At 44.3% G+C, this 20611-nt stretch overlaps 1 protein-coding gene across 1 annotated transcript in view; it reads left to right on the top strand.

The window, feature by feature from the left end:
* The window catches only part of TNC (tenascin C), a 71243-nt gene that overhangs the window by 29334 nt on the left and 21298 nt on the right, over positions 1-20611 (top strand). The window contains exons 4-14 of the mRNA XM_029960592.1: positions 986-1040; positions 1256-1519; positions 2560-2675; positions 2768-2924; positions 3510-3779; positions 4771-4956; positions 5799-5888; positions 6562-6825; positions 14725-14997; positions 16912-17181; positions 18296-18568. Coding sequence (XP_029816452.1) covers positions 986-1040; positions 1256-1519; positions 2560-2675; positions 2768-2924; positions 3510-3779; positions 4771-4956; positions 5799-5888; positions 6562-6825; positions 14725-14997; positions 16912-17181; positions 18296-18568 — 2218 coding nt within the window. The remainder of the gene's footprint in view (positions 1-985; positions 1041-1255; positions 1520-2559; positions 2676-2767; positions 2925-3509; positions 3780-4770; positions 4957-5798; positions 5889-6561; positions 6826-14724; positions 14998-16911; positions 17182-18295; positions 18569-20611) is intronic.

A 20611-nucleotide genomic window follows, 5' to 3' on the forward strand; every position in this document is an offset into this window, starting at 1 on the left:
CTGGATGTGGCATCAGTGCCATGGGCTGGGTGACAAGGTGGGGTTGGGTCACAGGTTGGACTCGATGATCTCGGAGGTCTTTTCCAACCCAGTTGATTCTGTGATTCTGCTCCCACCACAATGTCACTGGAGCTGTAACCAGCCATGCCTGGGATTTGTCACCATGATATTTCACCTTCTAGTGGTATCTCTTGATGCTGAAAAAAAGGGCATCTGAAAGAAACTGTTCTAGCTATGGAGGAGAGGGAGATGTATCCAGAGTCTTCTTAATACACAGATGTGTGTGTATTTTACATATATATATATATATGTAATATATATATTTGTTTATACCTATACTTATTTATACATATAGATTTATATATAACATATATTTGTTTTATACCTATATTTATATTTATTTATTTATATATATATAATTTATTCATTTTTTTATATGGAGGTTTTATATATACATTTCTATATTTATATGGAGGAGTGTGTATCAGATCTGACAGAAGCTTAGAGGAAAATCATGGAATAGGCTGGAATGGAAACTCAGCTCTAAAGTCCCATGCTGAGTTTCCCACTACCACTTACTCCATGGAAATTGATAGAGGATTTTGGCAGTTGGATAATGACAGGCTTTACACTATAAATGAGGTAGTTTTCTTTAGCAGATCCCAGGGGAGAAATTTGGAAACTAAATTTTTGTAGGGTAATCAAAGAATGCTTTGGGGTTGAGAACACCATAAAAGACAATGAATACCCTTAAAAAGAAATTTCCCATCTTTCATCTCCTCCTTCCAGAAGAGGCCTAAGCTCCATTTTGTGCTCTTGCACGTGGAGATCTATTGGCAGTATTTACTAAAATAACAACGCTTGGTTTTACTTTGGAAAATCTGCGCAAGTCCCAGGACTTGCAGCTCTACAATCACGTGTTGCTGGCAGTTGAATGAACCATCTGAGCCCCTGGGGACGCAGCTCTAACAGTCTTGTGCTGCAGCCACGAGAGGAGGAGCTGGAACACAGTCAGCCAGAGGTTGTGTGCAAGTGTGAGGGTAGGAATTGGCCCCGTGATTTTGGAAATGTCTGTGGTCTTCATCAGCCGAGCATTCCTCTCCTCAGCAGTTAATTTGTGGGCCGTGGCTTCCCCAGCCCCTGTTAGATAATTCTCATGAAATCCCTGGGAAAATGGGAAAACTGGGGAAGTCGTTATTTTCCGAGCCATGAAAACTTCTTATAACTTTATTTTCTTTCCCCCTCCACCTCCCAGTGTCTCCTCCAACCGAGCTGACGGTGACCAACGTGACGGATAAAACTGTCAACCTGGAATGGAAACATGAGAATCCTGTCAATGAGTACCTGGTCACCTACGTCCCCACCAGCACTGGGGGCTTGGACATGCAGTTCACTGTGCCAGGAAACCAGACAGCTGCCACCATCCACGAGCTGGAGCCGGGGGTGGAATATTTTATCCGTGTCTTTGCCATCCTTAAAAACAAGAAGAGCATCCCAGTCAGTGCCAGGGTAGCCACATGTGAGTTTAACATTCCCTCAATCCATCCTTCTGTCCATTCCATAGCATGCATTGATTTGCACCCCTCATTTTGGGGTATTATTATGTATTTTGTGTTTTCTATTTTCAAATAATTTGTATTGATTCACATCCATCTTGTGGGACATTTTATTTTTTATTTTCTATTTTCAATTCATTTATGTTGATTTGCCTCCCTTTTTGGGAACTTTATTTCTTTTTAACTTCTATTTGCAATTTATTTGTATTGATTTGCCTCCTTCTCTTGGAGATATTATTTCTTTTGTATTTTCTAGTTTCAATTCATCTGTTCTGGACAGAGACAGCCTTTTGCACTTTCATTTTCTATTCTTTTCCAGTGCCAACGACTGTGTTAAAAATACAGTTCACAGGCTCTTCTGCTCTTTGCTGTGCCTCCCAATTAACACCATGGGGTCTTTGCAAATTAAGAACCTTGGCTTCTCGATTATAATGTACATTTTAAAATTCTGGTCATTATTCCTGAAAAAAAACTGATAAAAAATGTACAGTGTGTAAAAAAGCAATACGAAATCACTTGAATTCAAACTGGTTTGGTTAAAAGGAGGTTATATTTTTTTTTGCATCTTTAGTTTTACCACAACTAGACTTTTATCTGCCTGTCTGTCCTTTTGTTGTTCATCTTCCTCTATATTTTGTGCACATCACAGTCATATCTAAACAGCCTCAAAAGGTGCTCTTTGACTTCTGTCCCTGAGCTCGTTTTTAGAGACCTGGGTCAGGATTCAGCTCACCTGCCTGCAAATGTCCACACCAGGGACAGTCAAGAGGGCATAAAAAAAGAGGTTTCTAGGTCAAAATTCATTTTACTTCAAGGTGACATCCAAACCAGCTCAGAGGAAAGCCTCTCCAAAGACAGAATAACTGGTTGGGAGGTGGTTTGACCAGCTCAGCTGCACTTCCCTACACAGCAGACACTTCTAGTGGTGGAAAGATGTCCCACCCTGTGCCCTATTTATGAGAACTTGTTGCTCATGTGAGGATTTCCCTTTTTTCTGCCCCAGATCTCCCTGCTCCAGAGGGTTTGAGGTTCAAATCTGTTCGAGAAACGTCCGTCCAGGTGGAGTGGGACCCTCTGAACTTTTCCTTTGATGGCTGGGAGCTGGTCTTCCACAACATGGTGAGGAAGCAGCTTCCTGTGTGTTCATGTGGAGTGAAAAATCCTGGCTTTTTTTCTGTTATCCTGACAGATTATTGTTCCATGTGTTGCAGAAAAAGGATGATAATGGAGATATAACCAGCAGCTTGAAAAGGCCAGAGACATCTTACATGCAGCCAGGTTTGGCACCTGGGCAACAGTACAATGTGTCCATTCATGTAGTGAAAAACAACACCAGAGGACCTGGACTGTCCAAAGTGATAACAACAAGTAAGGACAACCTCTATTTGGCCTGTATTTTTTTGGCCAACAGCAAACATTGGTTGTTTTTTTTTAAAACCAAACTTTTAAACAGAGAGAAACCCAAGCTCTATCCTGTGAATTCATAGGGGTGAAAAGGAAGTAGTGGAGCTGCTAATGAAAAGTTAATTTGTGAAGGAGATTTAATTCCTTTCCAAATTACCTACAGAGGAAAGGAAATTTATGTTCAGCTAGAAGGGAGCAGGCAGGATGCACTTTTACTCTTTTTCAAAATGTACATCAACAGGAACTAAAATTTTTTTCATCCTGGTGATGTTTGTATGGAGCTGGAGAAGCTCTCAGGGTTCCTGCTTGCCTTTCCTCTGGCAGCTTCTGATGTGAATGAATGTTGATGAATTTGCTTCTGATGAAATGATTCCATTTGGAGTCTAAACCTATTGGAAGAGAGTAAAGGAAAATAATAAAACTTGGTCAAAGTCACTAATTTTAATTTTGCTCTGAATCAGCAATTAAAAACATAAGGATGTCTGTGTTTTTTATGGCAAGATTTCTTTCAAAAAACACCTTTTTCTGTCTATTTTTTTTTTATGACAGAGCTTGATGCCCCCAGCCAGGTCGAGGCAAAAGACGTCACGGACACCACAGCCCTCATCACATGGTCCAAACCCCTGGCTGAAGTTGAAGACATAGAGCTCACCTATGGCCCCAAGGACATCCCAGGGGACAGGACAACCATTGAGCTCTCTGAAGATGAAAACCAGTATTCCATTGGAAACCTGAGGCCGCACACAGAGTATGAAGTGACACTTGTCTCTCGTCGAGGGGACATGGAAAGTGACCCTGTGAAAGAAGTGTTTGTCACAGGTGAGAGGCTGGAGACCAGCATGGAATCAGCACGTTTATAGAGGGACAGGAAAGTGGAGAATGTTTTTTTTGTCTGTGCCTCATATGCTTTCCTGGCTCGACAAAATATTTAAAATCTAAATATATTTTGAAAATGGGATTTAGGTCATTGTGTCTCGTACCCTAAATCTCTCAGAAACAAGTTCCTCTGGATTATTTTTCTGTCTGCTGAGCTAAAGGTCTTCCATGGCTCCTGTTCCATCTAAGGCCTTGTTTCTTGTCTAAATATGTATCAGATTAGCAAAGAACTGGTTTTTTCCCTCCTCCAGTTCTGCAAATGTTTTCTGTCGTGCTTTTATAAATTGACTTTGCTCCTCAGTGCCCCTGGGAATGTTTTTTGAAAGTGTGGGTCCTGTTGCATGTTATCAAGGTTTGATGCATTAAGGGACAAAATGGTACATAGAGAATTATCTCTCTTTTCGTCCTAAAATACAGTTGTTCCTTCAGAGCAGGATTTGAGGTGTGAACAGTGAAGAGCCCATTGAATTTCTACATAATATTCACCCTTTTTTTTTGAGACTCAGAGTTTCATTCAGCCACAAATGCAAGATATTTACTGAACAGAAACTCTAGAAATGATCAGTTCTTTGTTCTTAGCAGCATTTTTCCTTTTGAAAGCTGAGGCATTTATAAAGGACAATAGTGTTTTCATCCAAATACATTTTTCCACAAGCCTATTTTGTAATAAAAAATATTTATTACCATTGAAAATGTTATTTTAGTCTGAGGAGACAAAAGTTTAATTTCTTGAAGTGATGTTTTCTCCAAAGCTGATGAACTCTCCATTTTATGCCAAAAGAAATCTGCTTGGTGTAGTTAAGTCATATCAGGTGAAGAGAAACTTAACTTCAGTGTTGTGGGTCATTTCACCTTTTAAAAAGTATTGTTAGAAGAGACTGTTGTCATAAGAGAAATATTCCTGTTTATTTATTTATTGCTTGATGGATTACAGACTTGGATGCTCCCAGAAACCTGAAGCCAGTGTCCCAGACAGACAACAGCATCACCCTGGAGTGGAGGAACAGCCACGCCAACGTCGACAACTACAGAATCAAGTTTGCCCCCATCTCTGGTGGAGACCACGTGGAGATCACGGTGCCAAAGGGCAACCAAGCCACAACCAGAGCTACACTCACAGGTGGGTCACACATTTTAGATTAGATGTACTGAAGGAATTGTTCCCTGTGAGGGTGGGGAGGCCCTGGCACAGGTTGCCCAGAGAAGTTGTGGTTGCCCCATCCCTGGAAGTGTCCAAGGCCAGGTTGGAGGAACCTGGGCTAGTGGAAGGTGTCCCTGCCCATGGCAGGGGGTTGGATGATCTTTAAGGTCCCTTCCAACCCAAACCATTCTGTGGTTCTCTGATTTTTAAGTGCACCCAGTTAAATTAAAACCCCTGGGATGTGTCTGTCCACACCTGCAGGTGGATGACCAGCCAGCAGAAGGGTTTGTAGCCATTTCCCTTCCATGTGCATCCCTCAATCCCACCAGGCAGTTCCCTGAGTTCTGGGCAGCTCCACATCTCTGGGGAGGGGGCTTCACACCCTGAGTTCCAAAGGTGTTTGCATGTGCCAGGGATGGTATTTACTGGTGCCAGTCTGCAGCTTCTCTGTGTACCTGCAAGTTGCTTTCCCACCCTGCAAGGCCAGGTCATGGTTCTTCCTCCATGTTGTGTAGGTGCCAACCTGCTTTTCTTTGGCAGAGCTACTCCCACTGCCAGCTCTGGAAAGTAGAAGCTATCTCTGATTGTGCATTTGCAGTGTCCAAAATGCAATGTCAGTCAGACATAATCTTTATCCTTTGGTATGTAAGTGGAATAAAGATTTATTAACATCAGGTCAGGGTTAGCTGAAACCTTGATTCCCTGCATACTCAGGAAAGCATCCATCTTACCTGGCACACACTGAGCCTTCCTTGTTAAAACAAATGCCTGTAGGTGTATTCCATGCACAGGAGCTCATATTCCTTTTCCTCATCTCTTAGGTTTGAGGCCTGGAACTGAGTATGGCATTGGAGTGACAGCAGTGAGGAACAACAGGGAAAGTGCCCCTGCTACCATCAACGCTGGTACTGGTGAGTGCTTGACCTACCTGACCCCCCTTTCTGCTCTGGAGGAAGCACCAAGTCCTGTGGAGCCACTCTTTCATTTCCAAATGATGGAATAAATACTATTTTAGAAAGTTCTTAATTTCAGTTTGCTCCCAATGGGGCATTTTCCCTCAAGGGAAAAATCTTTCCCCTAAAGATCTTGACCTCTGAGTGTGGCTTCTTTTTCCTGTACGAGGATTTCTCAGTGTTCTGGGATTTTCATCTCCAGGTGAGCTCTTCAGTGGTAATTATGCTTACACTGATTTGGCCATCCTCTAGTTGTGAGGGTTTCTGGCAGGAAGTGATGGCCAAAATGTTGATCTGGCCATGAGTGCAGCCTTGGTGATTGCAAGTCCTGACTGACCTTCAAATCCATAATTTTTCTCACAACTCCCCCCTTTTCCCAGGTGAATTCTCTGAAGGCTCTAATTCTGCCTCTCCTGCATGTGAAGTGAGTGTCAGTGGGGGAAATCTGTCCTAGTGTGGTTTGTTTGTAAAAGAGAACTTCATCATCCTCTACCCACCTGGGCTTCACAAACTCCAGAAGGTGGACAAGACCCTGAGCTGTGCCCAGACACCCAGTGGGGATGTTATTCTGTCTGTGCCTGTCCCAGGGCAGTTCAGAGACATCTCAGCTGTGCTTTTTTTCAACTCTTAGATCTTGATAACCCCAAGGACTTGGAAGTCAGTGACCCCACTGAAACCACCTTGGCCCTTCGCTGGAGGAGGCCGGTGGCCAAGTTCGACCGCTACCGCCTCGCTTACACCAGTCCCTCTGGCAAGAGGAGCGAAGTGGAGATCCCAGTGGACAGCACCTCCTTCATCCTCAGGGGGCTGGATGCAGGCACAGAGTACACCATCAGCCTGGTGGCAGAGAAGGGCAGGCACAAAAGCAAACCCACGACTGTCAAGGGTTCCACTGGTGAGTAACAGCTTTTGGTGGGTGCCCTGCACAGGACCAGCCCAAGGACAACCTCACCTGATTTTCTAAGCTGTGTCTGAGGCTTAGAAAATCTGTCTCAGACTTAACTCTGCTTACAATGCCACACTGTGCATTTCCCTGCCTACTGTGTTTAGCTTCGTGTTCTCAAGGATTTCTTGCTTATTTTTTGAGAGGCTTCACAAAGAACAGCCACTGGTCCTGCATGAAATGCAGAGCTCCTTTGTTTTACATGAGGCTGGGTTTTTTTGTGTGTTATAACTTGCTTTGTTTTCTACAGCCAAAATCTGAGAGGAAGAGCAACCAGAATGTGTTTAACACTGCTTGTTCCTGCCTAATGAATTCTCTTCACAGCAATCCCTCCACCCATCATGCTTCAGCAGGGTCAGCAGGGCTCTGATGCTGCCCTTTTTCAGTTTTCTCATCCAAAAGTGGGAAAGGTGACTGCCCCAAATCTGGTTCCAGCCACCATTTCCACTGGATACAGTGACTTATATTTATCTTTAAAAAGAGGTCCATTTCTACCATCTCTCTTTGTCCAAACCACCCCAACTGACCAGTGGCAGTGGACTCACTGAACAAGGTTTTATTCTTTGTGAAACATTTTGACCAAAAGTTTGTTGCACACAGAGTTACACCTTGGTGCAGAACACAAATAAATCCTGAATCTTTATGTGCCTTCAGGTCAAATCCTGTGAGGCAAAGCTTGAACTGCTCTAAGTGAGCAGAGACTAAAATCAGGATCAGCTGGGCTACAATTATTGTCTTTAGCAGATATCAAGGTGTTTATCCTTTTCTTCCCAAACACCATCTATGAGGTAAACACATGCCAGACATTGTGGATTTTACAAATTAATTAACTATACTATATACAATTACTATTATTATAAATAAATAAACTATATATAAACATAATAACTATTTGAACTGATCAAAACTAGGCTCATATTCCCTGGTAGTTCATGCCAGCACTAACTCTGATACTTTATAGAGACAGTAATCCAGGACAGCAGAGGGTTGTATGGAGTGGTGTAAACTACAGGAGACCATCAGCACTGAATTAGTTGTTTGATGCCTCAGGCAGGCAGGGAAATGCAGTCCAAGGCAGGGAAAAAATAGGAAGTCTTCGAGGCACAACATACAAAAGGCTCTGAAGGTTTATGTGGCAGGAGTGAGCAGGCTGCAGTTTTCCCAAAGTTCTCTGTTTCCCTGTCTGTCTGAAGGCTCAGAGGTCTCAAAAGAATTCTGCACAGATGGTGAAAAGGCAGCAACAACCTGCTGTGGAATTTCACAGTCTGCTCTTTCCACCAGGAGCTTGCAAAGCTTCACAAGGTGGCTGCTTTTCCCCGGTTTGGTTTCTTATTTTTTTCTTATTTTTCTTTAGAAATACCTTCATCTGGCCAGTGCATTTGTTTTATGTCTTTCCTCAGAGCAGCCAGTAAACACAGAGCTCCCTGCAAGGGAGCAGCAGTTGAATAACCTGTCTCTGTGACCTCCCTCCTACGTAGGAATGGACAAATCCAAACACGAGCACGGGGAGCAGAAGTGCTCTGGAAGCCTGAGCTGTACAACACAAGTGGGCTCTTCAGTTTGCTTTTCCATCTTCCTTCAAGTCAGTCCTCTTTTTCCAGCACTTGGGAGGTCCTGGAGTCCTCAGGCTGAGCCAAACAAACTCGTTTCTCTTGCAGAGCCCTGGGGGACCTCAGATCCTTTGCACTGCTGGGGAAAGTCCTTGGAGCAAACAGGGAGAGAGAGAGATGATTGAAGTGGGCAATGCCAGCAGCACAGCTAGGGCTGGATTGGCTCTTCCCCATGGGTGGAGGAGGCAATGCTGCTGTTTGGAGGGTCTGTGCCACCCCTGCTGAACAAGGGAGCCAGCAGCTGCAAAAGGGCTCAGTTTTTCTTTTGGGCTTCCTTTGCTCCTGCAGATTGCCAGGTTTTCACCTCATATTCTTCCCATCCTCTGGATGGTTCAGTCAGGCTTCCCTGCCAGCAGGTATCCAGGAGCTTCCCACATCTTATTTTTATTTGCTTGCACAGTGGATTTGATAGCGTTTTAAAGCTTCTTTCAACTCCAGAGCTGAAAATCTTCTCTTGGAGACTTCTCTCTCCTCTCACATTCTCCCTGTTATCTACTTGTGAACATCACCTCTCCCCTCACAGGCAGCTGAAATGTTCAGGACTCATGAACCTCTAGCAGAGGACATGTCACAAAATCTTCTATACTGTAGGATGGTAGATGTCTGTTGCTTCTGTCTCTTCATGTGGATGAAGTGCAGCTCAAGTGACAAATATTTTTTTTAACTGATATCCATGATTCTGGATTCAAGGGATGGCAAAATGTCACTTTATTTTGTTGGAAAGACTAAACCTTTCACTCTGCCACTTGCTTGTTTGTCTCCTGTAGCTCTATATAGTGTAACCCTAATTCAGGCAGTGAGTCCTGAGCAAGAGGAGCTTCCTTTCTCTGGGAGTTTTCCTGCTCCAGAGGCATCTGGGATTCAGGAGATGTGCTGAAGGACCTCGAGGTCTTGAGGCTAAGAGGCCACAGCTTTAGTGCCTCGTGGTGTGTGAATACAGGAGTCTGCACTGGTTTTTGGGTGGAGTTTTGGAGCTGTGCCCACTGCAGAGACCTTCCTGCCCAGGGAATCCCTGACCTCCAAGCTAACACTTCCCATAAAATCAAGGTGTATGGTTTGGCTGGAGAACAGAGCTGTTCTCTGGAGCTGTGGCCCCATCTGGGACCTCCTTTCTGTTCTTAATGAAGGTATCACAAAGGCCCCACCCAGCACTAAGACCTGACTCAGAAATGAGCTTTTTTACTCGTTGGAGGGCCCTTTGTGGCAGCACATCTTGAGAATGTTCCATCAGGTCTCCAGCTAATCTGCAGGGTGAGCACGTCACCCAGCTCTGAGGAAGCTGAGCAGCCAGACTGCAGCTTTGTTCTCCCCTGCTCTGGTTCTGGAGCTCTGCCTGCAGAGCACAATGTGGGGCCTGGGGCAGGATGGATGGTGATCCATCAGGCATGAGAGGCCCAGGGAGACAAATGAGTGAACATGAGAGGAACCAAGAGCCAAGCTCGAATTCCTCTGCTGAGGGACCCAGATTGTGCAGCAACTGTTGATGGATCGTGGATGTGATACTCTCCTGCCTCTGGAAGTGGGTTTGCACATCCGAGCATGGCTTGGAGAAGCAACTTTTCCATTCTGCTGAATGTTTTCAGGCAGATTTATGCTGTTTACCAGAGGCCCTTGTGTGTGTGTTGTGCGTCAGTCCCTCTTCCTCTCCTGGCTCCTCTGCTCTTAGATTGCACCACCCTTTTCTGTACAAACTCAGGGAGACATTAGGAAGAGTGATTAGGTGAACCAGCCCCAGGGGAAACTGCAGTGCTGACCACTGGGAAACTAAATCTGCCGGGGAAGAAGGTCCATTTTCTCAGCTGAGAGTACCTGGAACCTGATTCCCAGAGGAGGATTTTAGTGGTAGCTGCTGCAGTATTTCTGGTTTCTGATGCTGCAGTGGCCTCTTCATGAAATTCAGAGGTGCACAGGCACTGTTAGCCCACTTTAATTACTTGAGAGAGGGGAAAGTGGTTTGATAAAAGAGTCTGAAAAGAATGAAAATACCATCATGTGTCACATGTGTGGTGGTGTGATGAGAACATGGTTGTCTCCAGGTTGCAACCTGATTCAAATCATGTCTGGGGTGATTTAAGGACAGTCCTTTCCTGATTTAAGAATATCAATGATACATGTGAACATAAATCCCTGTTTACCTTACAGGCTTCTCTCCTTCCTGGGGTGAGCAGAAAACAATGTTTTTACATCTGTGCTTGCCCTGAAAGTTTATTTTCAAGATAACATTTCTCCTTCTATTTGAAAACATTTCTAATTGATTTTACTCCTCTGAAAATATATTTCTTTCTGATAAATGTGTTCATTTGGAGACAGATAATGAATCCTGAGTACATATTTGTGCTGAGCTGATTGATGGTGCTGGATGACTTGCTCTCTCTTAATTGAATGCAAGTGGAGCATGAAAGCAAGGAAGTCACTGAGGTGTGAAATGATGTGGGTTTCCACTAATGAGGAGATAATTCTGCATGTCAAAGAAGTCACCTGCCTCTTGCCTTGGGGCTGTGATCACAAACATGTTCTCTGTGACTCCACACTCCTCAGATTTTCAGAATCTGGCTGTGCTACAGGATAAGTCAGGGATCATTCAGCATGTTGAAGGCCAAGGCTTTTCCCTTTCCATTCCTTGGGATCTCTCTAAAGAAAGATTGCTCAAGTTCTTTCTGCCCTAGTGTTTAACTAAGGTTGTGTGTCCCCCTTCACTTTTTTCTGCATGTATCCCAATGCCTGTTTTTAATTGATCTTTAACAGGGTTCTCCTGTGGCTGATTTCTGGCTTTGGATGTGTTTGTGGCATGGATTCACTCCTGGTTTGTGGCAGAAGCAGTAACTGATGGGCTGCAGTAAAGACAAAAGGCATGTTTGAGGCTGAGGGTTCAAATCCTCCCCGATATAAATCAGCAAAGCTCTTTGGAGGTCATCAAAGAGAACTGATTTACATCAGCTGAGGATGTGCCCTTTCTCTGCTGGAAGCATTTGAGCTCAGCTCTGGTTGTTGCTCTGGACCTGCTGGTTATTGTGGTTCTGGGAGAACCATGATGTGCTTGGTGCTGCTGCCTCTGCTTGTGGCCTGGATTCAGTCTCCAAAAAAAGGAGAACTCCTCCTTTTTCTCTGCTCTTGGAGCTCCTCAGTGCAAAGCACACAAACTGTGCTGAAGCAGATGTAGTTTGGTTTATTTGGGGGTTTATCATCAGGAAATTTCAACTTGTGTTTTGCCTCTGTTTAGCACTTCTAGTCACAACACCTGGAGAATCGATCAGTGCAACCTCATTTAATCCTCTCAGTTATTTAAGCACCCTCAGCACTGATTCTCCTGCTCTGCTTTTGGTGTCCTTTGACCTGCCCAGCTCAGAAGCCACTGAGCTCTTCATTACCTCAGTATAACTCCCAAGACTTTCAGAAGTTTCCCCCTGTCCTGGGCAGCACAGGGTGTGAGGGATTTGATCAGTTCTTTATCACTCTGAAAGACCTGAGCAGTTTGAACAGAACACAGGAATATTTTTGCTGGGAAACCATCAAGAAAACAGAAATCCCCAATCTCCCAGCTGGCACAAATTCCAGATTAACCTCCATGGAAGCACTCAAGGCCAGCTCTCTCAGTCCCTGGAAGCCATAGCTACTACAGGTATTTTCCATGGATTCATGAGCCATGTGTTCCTTTGCTGCTTTAAAATACAGACCTTCATTTCCATGTGGCTGTTCCACTGCAGAGATTCTGGGCTTTGTGAGTGATGCATTTCCTCTTAGTTGGTTTATTCTTCCTTTTGCATGGGATAAAACTCTTCTTGTTATGGAATGAGAGCCTTGAGTGATGCAGAAAATGCCCCGTTCAGCTTTTAAGGTGATGTAGCATCAAATCTCTCTTCAAATTGCATGTAAAGAGAGATTTTGATGCATTTGCTATTGGTAAGGCATGTGAGAATAGCAAAATGCTGCAGGTGTTTGTCTGGGATGTGGTTCAAGTACAAGAAATTACAAGCAGTTTGCAGCGTTGGCAGGGAAGTGGCAATGTCAGAGAAGAAAGAAAAAAGATTGTAACACACTGGGAGTTACCTTTCTGAAAATGTTTTTTCCACCTCTTACCTCATTATATGGAATTTCATGAGGAATTAATCCTGTAGACACAGGGCTGAGATCAATAATAATCAAAGTACCAGTGTGTAAGTTCAGATCTGGAGACTAATGACTGCCTTTGTCCATCTCTCACACCCAAACTGCCAACATGAGGTAAAATATTTACATGGAAACACACAGATCATTTCCCACCAACTACAAGGCCACAACAGCCTCATCTCTCAATGGTTTGTTCTCTCTTTTTTTTTTTTTTAAGTAAGAAACACCATCCCTCGCTATTTATTGTGACAGTGGGTGTTTTGTCATCTCCAATGGATGCTGTAATTAATGAGGCTTTTGGAGGTCTCCAGATTGGTTCATGATTTCATGTGAGAATCTCTTGGTGCCTGGAGAGCATGAGGGGGTCGTGTTACTTCTGTCTCAGATGTGCATGAGGAACAAATGGGAGGAAAAGGGACTCTGCATCTTGAAGGAGAATGAGCATTCTTCAGAGAAACCTGAATTGTTTTAACCTGTACTGATAATATACTGATAATATACTCATTATAATCAACATCAAGATCTAGCCTTACTGTAACTTTTGTTTCATTTTCATTTTAAGGGAATGTGTTTGTTTTCTTTGTTTCTGTTGCCACCAACAGATCATTATTTCTGATAACCAGTTCCTTTGTTGTCCTGCTTTCTCTTTTCCAGATAACAGTGATATTTTGACAGGATTCATATTGTACCTCAGTGAATCTTCTTTCTGTTCCTGATAAAGCCAGACAGCTCTGGATTAATGCATTTTTTTGTTGCTGAACATCATTGTTCTTTCATAAACAATCTCTTTCCTTCCAGCAGGATGGGAAAAACTCATCAAAACTTCTGTGTTCCTGAGTCGTGGCAATTTACTGATTTATTAATGAATCTCACTGAATATAACTGTGATACATGACTGCTCAACCTCTGAAAATCCAACCCCAGCTGCCTCTGAGCAGTCAGACAATAATCACTTTGTTTTTACAAGGAGCAAATTTAGCTGAGTGATGCTGCTGAGCCTGATTTTCATTTATTCCAGAGCTCCTTTAACTCCTGTCATAAAATATGCAGAAAGCTTAAGCTGAAGTTTACAATTGGCAAATCAGATCCACTCCCCTTCATGCAGCACCTCTTGAAATTCTTAGTCATGCAAAATGGGATTATTCAGAGAGACTCTGTTCTTATTATAGTGTTTATGTGTCAACAATGCAAATAAATAAGAAATGTGCTAGAAAGTCTTTGTAACCCTCAGGTCAATGACAGCTCAGGTAGGAAAAAACAGATATTACTCTGTCATTTCCCCATGTCACTGCTGATGTTAAGGAATCAGTTTTATTTCCTTTGGAACAAAGGACTTTTTATTCTTGCTGAGAAAATGAGCTCAGCTTTCAGATTTAACAACATCAGAGATTTAAGAGCTCTGATGGTTCCCAACTTCCTTGGCCACCCCCGTGGTGGCTTCTGAGAATGTTCATCGCTGTGAATGCACATTTCAATTTTAGATTAATAGCAGTAACTCTGAAAATCCAACCTCCTGTGCCTGCAGGAAGTGCTTTGTGCACAGAATAATGTGATATAAGGAAGACAAATCCATTTATAGACGTGCAAACATGGAGGAATTTTCCTCCTCTTTATTGTTTTGTAATAGAAATAGTTTGGAAGCATAAACAGCATCATTCATGTGGACACAATTAAAAACATAAACATCCGAATCCCAACTGCTCTAAACTCAATGTCTTCCTGTCCTGACACCACAGTTACTTCAGAATGGCAAACATTGAGTTGTTAGGAGTGTAGCAGAGTGATTACAGTAATATTTGTCTTATAGGGAGTTGTTATTAATGTTGGCAAAACACTGACAGGTGTAAGGTGGTTTCTGTGAGCAGTCTTTTTAGTATTAATGTGGGTAATATTTATTATTACAGTTATTATTACAGTTCTTTTCTTACTTTTCTGTTTTGCCATGTCTCTAAAGAGACTTTACTTGTAGTTCTCTCCAGAGAGACTTTACTCACAGCTACCTGGGGCAGCTGAGAATGTAAATGTGTGTGAGGGCATCTCTGTGAAATGCAGTAACCCAGAACATCATTAACCAGTACGACATCCCCCCTGCCCTGTAACCCGAGTAACAGATTGACTCTCTGTCCTTCTTCAGAGGAGGAACCCGAGCTTGGGCAGCTGTCAGTCTCCAAGGCTGGCTGGGATGGTTTCCAGCTCACCTGGACAGCAGAGGACGGGGCCTATGAGAGCTTTGTCATTCAGGTGCAGGAGGCTGGGAACCCCGAGGAGAGCCGGAACGTCACAGTCCCGGGGGGGCTGCGCTCTGGGAATGTCACAGGCCTCAGGGCCAACACCCCCTATAACATCACACTCCACGGGGTGCTCAGAGGCCGCAGGACCACCCCCCTTTCTGTTGAGACCACCACAGGTATCTCTCCCAGTCGCTCCTCCAGCCCCCTGTTCTTCCCAGGCAGGGATGGGAGGCAGAGCTATTCCATGTGCATGGGGGGCACTGAGCTCCTTAAAGCTTGGCTGAACAGCTCTGGCATGGAAATGTCTCAAGGTCTGACTTTCCAGCAAGAGTGTCAGTGCCCTTCCCCTGTAGGAATGCTTTCCCTCTTCCCTGCTCAGAATGGCTTGTTTTGTTCCCTTTGCTCACTCACCTGCTGGTTGGCACTAACACCAAACCCAGCTGGCTGTTGTACATGCTTGGAAAAGCCCAGGTTGCCTGGTAAAATGATAAAAATCCTTTCTCTACAGCTCAGATTATCAAAGCCAGGGAGTGTGTTTAGGTTTTTTTTTCCTTCAGAAGCTTCCTCTGAAATTATGCAGTAGCTTCTGTGTAAATTTGAACTCAGGGGGGCATAGTGTGTGTATCTGCCTCAAGGGCAGGGACAAACATCTTCTGCGTGTTCTCATATAGAAAAGGACACAAATTAATTCTTACTGAGAGTAGTATCATATATTAAGTCATCTAAGGTCATTAAACAATCTGATTGGGCTGAAACAAATGTAATGCAAGAAGATCAAATTCAGAACTACCCTGGTATAAAACTGCTCTGAAAGAAGGAAGGCCATCCTTTCGTTATCAGAATGTTGCCTGAAGCTCACCAAGAGCCACAAAAATAATTTCCTGGCTGTTCCTGTGAAAGGCAGCAGTTTTAAATGAGAGCTTGGACTGTGAGAGGTAAATATCTACTTCCATTTATCCTCGTGGCTCACTGCTCCTTCCTGGTGTTCTGATCATGGTTAATGAACAGAGCATGAATTAATTGGCACTAAAAGAGCACCAGTGGCTCTTCCTTCAGATAATTTCTTGTAGACAACATCTTCTGCCTCTGGGCTTCCTTACAGACCTTGGCAACCTCCTGTCATTGTGAGACAGCCAGAGCTGGCTCATGCTTGATTTCCAAGCACATATTACCCAGCCCAGAAGGGGATGAAAGTCCATGTAAGAACTAATCAGAATTAAAACATGAGATGCAGCAGAGCTTGATGGTTCCAACAGTGCTTTAGGCAGAAATGTGTCTGGCACCAGGCTCTTGCCTTGGGCTGTGTCCCACTAGAAGTGTTGTGCTTTGAGGGTCCTGAGTGGGAGCTGGTGGCAGATTCCCACTGAAAACAGACCAGCCTGGCTGGAAAAACAAAGGAGCAGACATCATGGGTGTCCTGCTTAAATCTGCAATGTGCTCTCTTTCTCTTAAACCAGTGAAAACAGCAGAGGATGCCCTGCTGAGATTTTCCCTTCCCTTTCTGGGTCTGCTCAGCACCAGGCTTTTCAGAAATTTCCCTTCTAGGGGCTTCCAATTATCAGAATTTTCTGCCCCTTCCTGTGGCTTTACAGGGATGTCCACAGAGAGGAGGAAACCCCAAGGCAACTATCCCTGTTTTGCATTTTGTCTCCAGCTCCAAAATTACAAACCAGCTTTCACTGGCTTAACCTGAAAGGGGATGTGGCAAACAAACCCCAACCTTTTCCTTTGGATAAAGCAAATACCTCCAGTTTTACCTTCTCCTAAAACTGACTTTTCCAAATGGATTCAGAGAAGGTTTTTTTGCATCTGCTTTCGTGCTCAGACCTCAAAGATGTATGGCTGCTCCTGCAGATAGGGGGAACAGCCATGGCTTTAAAGCTTACTTTATTTTTTAGTCTTATTTAACAGTCTGTGCTGCTTTCATTTGATTTCTTCCCCTTAGTACCCATCTGCTTGTAGCAAGCTTTTACTCACACCCCCCGTTGTCCAGCTTGGAGTGCTGCCAGCATGGGCAGAGAGGAGCATTTCTGAGCAGCAGGAGGAGGTGCAGGGCTGTCCCTTCTGACCAGTGTTGTTTCCCTCCTCAGGAGAGCACCCCGAAGTTGGTGAGCTCATGGTTTCCGACATTACTCCCGAAAGCTTCAACCTTTCCTGGACAGCCAACGGGGCCTTCGACGCCTTTACTATTGAAATTATTGATTCTAACAGGTTGCTGGAGCCCATGGAGTTCAACCTCTCAGGCAATTCAAGGACTGCTCATATCTCAGGGCTTTCTCCCAGCACTGATTTCATTGTCTACCTCTCTGGGATCTCTCGTGGTTTCCGCACACAGGCAATAAGTGCTGCAGCTACAACAGGTACATGAACCTCCCTCGCTGCTAACTCTCATTTTTTCTAACTCTTCCTTACAGGCTGTGCCCCTTTCCCTGCCCTCAGCTCCCCCACCAATCCACTGCCAAACTCTCTACCTCAATTGATTGACACCTTCTAAGGAAGACCAACTTGGGACCTTTTGAATTTTTGAATGTTAATCCACCAAAATCCATCCAGCAAAGTCAGTCAGTCAGTCACGTTGGGCTGTGAGTTGAGTCACACGATAAGGTTGTTCAAACACTAAGGTTGGGGCAACCTCCAAGGCAGATGAGAAGCAAACCACATTTCCCAAGAACCAAGAGGGAGATGATTCATTATATTCACCCTTCAACACATGTTTGCATCCGTCACACAGCCCAGAGCAGACACTATTTGTCTCAAATAAGCTGATTTCTGCACACACTTTTTATCCTGAGTCTCTAAATAGATGTCAGGCACGTTTCAGTCTGTGCCAGCAGGATCCTGCAAGGCACATTCACTGCTTGAATTCAGCTTCAGTGTTCCGTTTACATTGGATGAGAGATTGAAAAAGTCCATTTGACTTGATGTCAGTGACTGGAATAGGCAGGCATTTAGTTGTTGGCACACTGCACAGCTCGAGGCTTTACAGCTGACAGTTTTTCCAGAAAAGACAGGGCAGTCAAACGTTCAGTGTGCTTTAGCCAAGGACAGTGTGAGAGGCTGGACTGCAGGAACAGAAGGTGCATTCTCACTGTAGGCAGATAAGAGCTCACGTTGGGATCATTTCATATCTGTGCCAAGTTTTGTGCCTGCTGACATGATCTTAGGAAAAGTTGCCATGGCAATTTGTCACAGCAATAGGTTAATGTGGTAGATGAAAGCAGAATATCACATCTCAGCTATCAGGTGAGGCAGTTTGAGTTTCCAGCGTCAGCAGACTGTGAACATCCTCACTGAACGATGGGTGGCATGTTCAGGGTGACTGCAGGGGTGATGATATGAAAAACATGGAGAAACTCAAGGCTAACTGACCTTTGTGACCACTGGTCATGTAAATTCAAGCTTCTATATGAATTTATTTTGTTGCTTTGGCTTTTAATAATTGCGATACATTTCCGTTTGTTTTTTTTCCCGTAGTAGAGGAACCTCTCCTTAGCAAACTCACTGTATCAAATGCTACCTCAGACAGCCTGTCACTCACGTGGGAAGCACAGGACAATGCCTTTGACCATTTTATCCTAGAGGTCAGGAACTCTGACTTCCCTTTGGACTCCCTGGTGCTCACAGTGCCGGGGGCCTCCCGGCGCTATGTGGTGACCAACCTCAAAGCTGCCACTAATTACACTGTCCAGCTCCATGGTGTAATTGATGGGCAAGGTGGGCAGACCCTGACAGCACTGGCAACCACAGGTATTTCACTGTTTCACCTTCCAGGTTTGCTTTTCATTCTTCTTTCTTTCGCTGTCCACCGAACTGCTCTAAAACGTGGCTCCAACTCGTCATCGTTCCTGTGGTAAATTATAGGGAGACCGCTCTGAAATACACTGAGAATGCTCAGAAAAAGAAATGGAAAAGGCTGAAAAAGTGCCCCCAGCATTAAGAGAGTGGTAAACCATGATTGGTTTCCTTATATATACACTTCTCTGCAAGTCCTGTGTATATATAATTGACCTGCTCCAGGTGGTTGATGTTTTTCATGGGGCATCTTTGCACTTGATCCTGAATGAAGTTGCTGTTCATCCCACCCTCACTTGCCTTGCTGTGGGTGGGAGGCCTTCATGTCTTTCTCAGCCTGGAGAGGCACCTGCATGTCATTTTTGTTCTTCTTTCTTGAAACCAAATGTCTCCCAAGACATTTGCATCTCTTGTGGGAGTTTCATGCAGCATGTGAGATGACCAACCAAAACTGCATGGAGTGGTTCTGGTTCTCATGTTCTTCTCTGCCCAGTATTTCTGTGTGTTCCCAGAAGAGAGCAGGGCTCAAAAAGCAAGGTCTCCCTTTCCTGATGGTCATCCCACCACTCTCACTTGCATTGCTGCCTTTGAATCTCTGTGACCTGTCTTGTCCCACTGGATGTCACAGCTTTTCCCATGGTGATTCCACATGGCAGGAGATCACTAAGACTTGCCTGAAGAGATAACTTCCATTTGTGTTGCATGTAGCACTCTTTGGAGTCAGGTTGCCATGATGGGAACGTGCCTGCCCGGATGCAAGTGGCATGTGAAGGAATGTGGCCGTGCCAGGATGAGTTTGGAAAGGTTCTGTTTGCCCTCTCTGACCTGCATGTGAGGGCTCCGTGCCCGGTTTCCATGGATTCTCCACCCAACCCTGTTTGCCTTGTGGATGTTCTCATCCCCTCTGTCTTCAGGAGTGCCAGGCTTCCATGGTGACACCTTCCTGTCAGCCATGAAGGCACTGATGGTCACTGGTTGGCAGCATGACCTCTGCATGTGTCCTTAATCGGGGCCACTTGCACTCACCTCTTCCTACAAAACTCCAGGGAAGAAGGAGGACTATTATTTAAAAGTCTTGCCATGAGGGACAGGAGTAAAAGTTGGAGCATCTTGCAGCAGTTCATGTTTTAGTCAAGAAGAAGATTTCATTCTTTCCTCATTCTCTCTGTTGGTGGGATGCATCTTTCTGGCTTTTCTCCCGGCATGAATCACTTAAATAGTTGTTTTTCTGTGTCTCACTGGCTGCATTTCCCAAGGTGTTCTTGGTTTGTACTCAATTGGCAAGAGAAAAAACAGTAACTCAGCCCAGAGAGCAGCCACAGGATTCTCTGACCATCTGACTGCTGGGTCGTGTTTGTGCTCTCTCTGTGCTTTAATGAATCTTTAATGATTTTATGCTGTAAAACAGAATGGGTAAGGAGCTCTCTCACTCCTGGAGGACAAATTCTTCCCCTGACAGGGGAGAGATGTGATTTTGACTTTCCTCCTGCAGCAAAGTCTTGGCTTCTTAAGGAAGCGACCACTGAAGAATCAGAAAGGAGAGCAACAGCAGGGCTGTTTATTGTCCAGTCTATCAGATATTCCCTGATTGTGCCTGATCAGAGGATGAGGAACACCTTATCTGTGGAGCCCAGGGAGGTTTTGGTCTGAGATTAGTGCTGAGATGATCACTGTTAGGACTGAAACCCTTCATAAACTTCAGGGTCCAAAAATAGAAGTATCTACAACTCCAGGCAACAGAAACACTAAACAGAAGCTGAACTGGGATTTCAAGGATTCCTGCCTGAAATCTACTTTATCTGTTTTGGACTTGTTGAGGGTTTGTATTCCCATCAAATCCCCAGTGTGGAATTCCTGTAATTTGTAAGGTTTAACCACAGAGCTGTGCTCTGTTGGTGCTTCTGTAAATCAAGCCCACATTTCATTAGGTAAATTGAGTTGATTTAAGAAAATTGAATGAAAATATAATTTTAAAGCCAGCACTAATTTCAGTGGCTT

This window comes from Manacus vitellinus, unplaced genomic scaffold (assembly GCF_001715985.3).
Source record: "Manacus vitellinus isolate BGI_N305 unplaced genomic scaffold, ASM171598v3 scaffold_27_pilon, whole genome shotgun sequence".
Classification (NCBI taxonomy): Eukaryota; Metazoa; Chordata; class Aves; order Passeriformes; family Pipridae; genus Manacus; species Manacus vitellinus.